The sequence below is a fragment of the Miscanthus floridulus genome, chromosome 1 (assembly GCF_019320115.1).
Source record: "Miscanthus floridulus cultivar M001 chromosome 1, ASM1932011v1, whole genome shotgun sequence".
NCBI classification, from domain to species: Eukaryota; Viridiplantae; Streptophyta; class Magnoliopsida; order Poales; family Poaceae; genus Miscanthus; species Miscanthus floridulus.
This window is the reverse complement of record NC_089580.1, coordinates 5,468,309-5,471,878: the sequence shown is the minus strand read 5'-3', so window position 1 is coordinate 5,471,878 and position 3,570 is coordinate 5,468,309. Positions and strand designations below refer to the sequence as shown.

The window sequence follows — 3,570 nt, the reverse complement described above, 5'->3', positions numbered from 1 at the left end:
TCCAGGTTCGTGAGCCTCTTGGCGAGCGCGTGTAGCATGGACATCGCCGCGTTCATCTGTGTGCCGGGGCAGGGCGGCCTCGCTTGCCGGTGCTATAATTTAATTTGTGAAGCTTGTACATGAAATTTATTGATTATTATTTGCACTCTTCAATTATCAAAATACCATGTTTTTATTTACAATTGTATTTGTGATATTTATGCTTTCCTTATTTGACAACATGTCTATTTATTCTTTTTTCTATCTGGCACTACATGGTGTTGGCCTGATGCTACGTAGAAGGGTATAGATATCATTTTAGTTATCACTTGACACCGTTAGTGCACCAAATGGACGGCAGTGCCATTTACGGAAGAAAATTTCAAGTTAGTGCTAGATAAGGAAGTTCAAAATTTTCAGTGCCTTATACGGAAGAGTGATTTGTTTTAATGTCAAATAGATAATTCTCTCTTGACGGTGCCAGTGCCACACTGTTTGCACATCAACGCTGGAAAAAAGCCTGAATCATTCCATTTCTTCCTTCCAAGGACAATCACAAACACAGTTCAATCCATGACACTCAAAAAGATGTTTGAGATAGATTACATCCACCATCTGTTTAACACTAGTACATCCTTCATCTCATGATTAAATATAGAGAGATGCACAGGGGGGAGGTTCAGGAACAAAATAACTTACTAAATAAAACACTGCTAACTAACAAACATCTAACAGGTTCTACCCAGTACTAAAACACAAGTAAAAACCATTCAGATGTTCTGCTCTCTTTTTTTCCCCTGAGAGGTTAGCTTCAGCTCAATCCATCAGCAATCAAAACACACTGAACCACCGCCAACCGGATGCCACGACGGCCAAAACACTGCCGGTTGCTGGCGAGGAAACCCTTCTTCCCCGCTGACGGCAGCGACCAATTAGTATAAGCTAAAAGAGAACCAACCACAATGGCCTTCTCATGCGGTTGGAATGGAGAACATACCTAAGCAATCCTTCCACTAGGAACAGACAAAAAAAGAAAAGACTGAAGCAGGAAACAAGGCTACCTACTACCATGTCTCTGGATGGGATCAGAAAGGATGATTCACACAGATCCGCTTCAATCAGATGCAAGACCATGTGAATGCCTCATGCTTCTTCCTATACAGAGGAGGCATTTGGGTTTACCAGACCTCCAAATCCTCTCAGTTTCACTTGTTTCTCTCCTACACTAGATTCAACAGGGTCAGCAGCTGCACTGTGAGAACCAAGTATGAACAGACTGCAGATCAGTTGTGACTCTCGAGTATGGTTCCACCGCCCCATGCCACTTTATCTTCTTCTGCTTTCTCCAGCGCAGCAACTTTAGCGCGGTAGCCTGGGGGAGGACCGGCCCGGCTCCTCTCACCATGAGTAAGCTCCATGGTCTCACCAACAGATCCAGACTTGATATCAGTGGGCGGGATGAAGCAGTCCATGGACAGCCCAGGAACGTTGAATGCAACCTCTTCAATGCTCCACACCTCCTCCATCCGAGTCTTGGTGTGGCTCATGGCAACCTCACCAAACCGGAACAGGGTCACAGCCGAGCGCCCAGAATGCGCGATCATTATACCATCCACTGGACGGTAGTCCTCCATGAACGAGCTGATGGTAGTCTCCCAGTAGACCGCGTCCCCTCCGGCGGCTGACTGAATTCGGGTCAGATGCGAATCCTCAATGTGGACAAGAAGACCAGTCCTCTGGCTGAAGTATCCAAACGTGACATGCCTGATAATCTCTGCATGGCCCTCGCTGCGTGCCTTGAGGGTCTCAGTGTCTGTGCTCAGCTTCAGGATGAAGCAATCCTCCCCATTCACCTTCCTCTCACCAATGCACCGCGCACGAGCAAACATGCTTGCCGTCATCAATGGATCCAAGCCCTGCAAAAGAACATCACTCAGGAACCATCTTCTATGGGACTGTGACTGAATTAGCAGTGAAAACCACAAACAGGGACATGGGCAGCAACAGTCATACCTGGAGGGAACGGCGAAGCGGGCGAACAGGGCCCTTGGCAGAATGAGCACCAAGCCATGGTGTGTGGCGCCACACAAGCTTGCCATTGCACCCTGCGTGCACCTTGCTCCCACCGACAACCAGCTCGATGTACCACATCTCAGGGGCCATCTGCCACAGCACGAAGCGACCAGGCTCGCCGCCGCGTCCAGCATTGCGGTTCTTGGTGAGGCGGCCGGAGGTCTCGAACTCAGTGGCCACCATGCGCACCTTGCCCATGGCGTAGGAGTTGCGCCGGGAGGCCAGAAGCTTGTGCCCTCCGGAGGCCGCAAGGTATTGCTGCAGGATGTACTGCGCCGATGAGGTCTCCTGTGGAGAAGCACATCACAATAATAAAAAAAAAACACCGCAATTTTGTTAAAGATCAGGCATATAACAGTAAATAGAAACATCTCTGAATTAAACACATAACAGGCAACAGCTGTGGAAAAAAAACAATCAGTCATATACACCAGTCCTAAAGAGCGGTCAAAGATCCCAAGACCACACATGCAGACATTAAGAATCAAAAGCAACTCTTTTACAGCACTGTAATCACTGGTAAGTGGTAACAAACTTTTTACAGTCTACAGGACCATGAATCAAGGAAACTCGGATACAGACATCCATGAAAATCTTGACGCCGGCATTTCGTCGAACATTTGATTGGAACGGAACGTGGAGCAAGCAAACAAGGGGGCAGAAAAAGAAAAAAAAAAACTACAGAACAGCAGCGTGACAAGAGAAGCGCTTACGATGGGAGTGTCCTTGACGCTGAGGTGCGGGAGCGGCTCGGAGGCGCAGACGTGGACCGGCGCGAGCGGCGCTCCCAGGACGCCGAGGAGCATCCTGAGGTCGTTGCGCAGCGCGCCGGCGGCGGCGACCGCGGAGGACGGGGCCCGCGCGAACTGGCCACGCACCCAGTGGCCCCAGCCTTCCTTCCTCCCGCGCGCGGCGCCTCGGCAGCCGCCGCTCTCCCCGTCGCTGGGCTCCGGATCGGGCCCCTCCATGAGCGGCGCCAGCATCTCGCCGCCGCCGACCACTCCGGCGAACCTGAGCGCGGCGGCGGCCAGGTCCGCGGCCTCCGACTTGCGGCGCGCCCGCGCCGGCGACAGCCCGCGCGCCACCTCCTCCCGCAGCGCCGCGAAGAAGCCGTGCCGCCTTTCCATGGTCATGGACAGGGCGGGCACTGGCAGCAGGGACCTTTTGGCGAATAGCGGAAACTTGGTGGGCGTCTGGTGACCGCGCTGTGGCCGAGGAATGAGAGCGGCGGGGTGGGACTGGTTGCGAATTTATAGGGAGGCGTGGGATGCAGAGGAGAAAAAGGTGGGGCAGGCGCGGGCGGGCGAGCTGGACGCGGGGGGTTTGCAGGCTGGGAAGTGTGACAGCGAGTGGAGGTGGGATTCCCGTCACCATCCCCAGGTGTGCTCACCGCTCCCTTGGTGTCAGTGTCAGCCGCCGGTTTTGGGGGCCTGGGCTGCGCACTTTTCTTCTCTTCTCGTTGATATATGGCTCCTTATTTACCTTTTCTTTTAGCCAATAATATGGTTATTTATCATA

The 3,570-nt window shown here is 52.2% G+C and overlaps 1 protein-coding gene across 1 annotated transcript; it reads right to left on the bottom strand.

Annotated features, from left to right (window-relative positions):
• Positions 1 to 516: 516 nt before the first annotated feature.
• Positions 517 to 3,254, bottom strand: LOC136471593 (uncharacterized). Its single transcript, XM_066469339.1, has 3 exons — positions 2,766 to 3,254; positions 1,993 to 2,340; positions 517 to 1,895 (listed from the first exon to the last, which is right to left on the bottom strand). The coding sequence occupies exons 1-3, from the start codon at positions 3,183 to 3,185 to the stop codon at positions 1,263 to 1,265; spliced, it is 1,401 nt and encodes a 466-aa protein (XP_066325436.1). The 5' UTR covers positions 3,186 to 3,254; the 3' UTR covers positions 517 to 1,262.
• Positions 3,255 to 3,570: the final 316 nt, after the last annotated feature.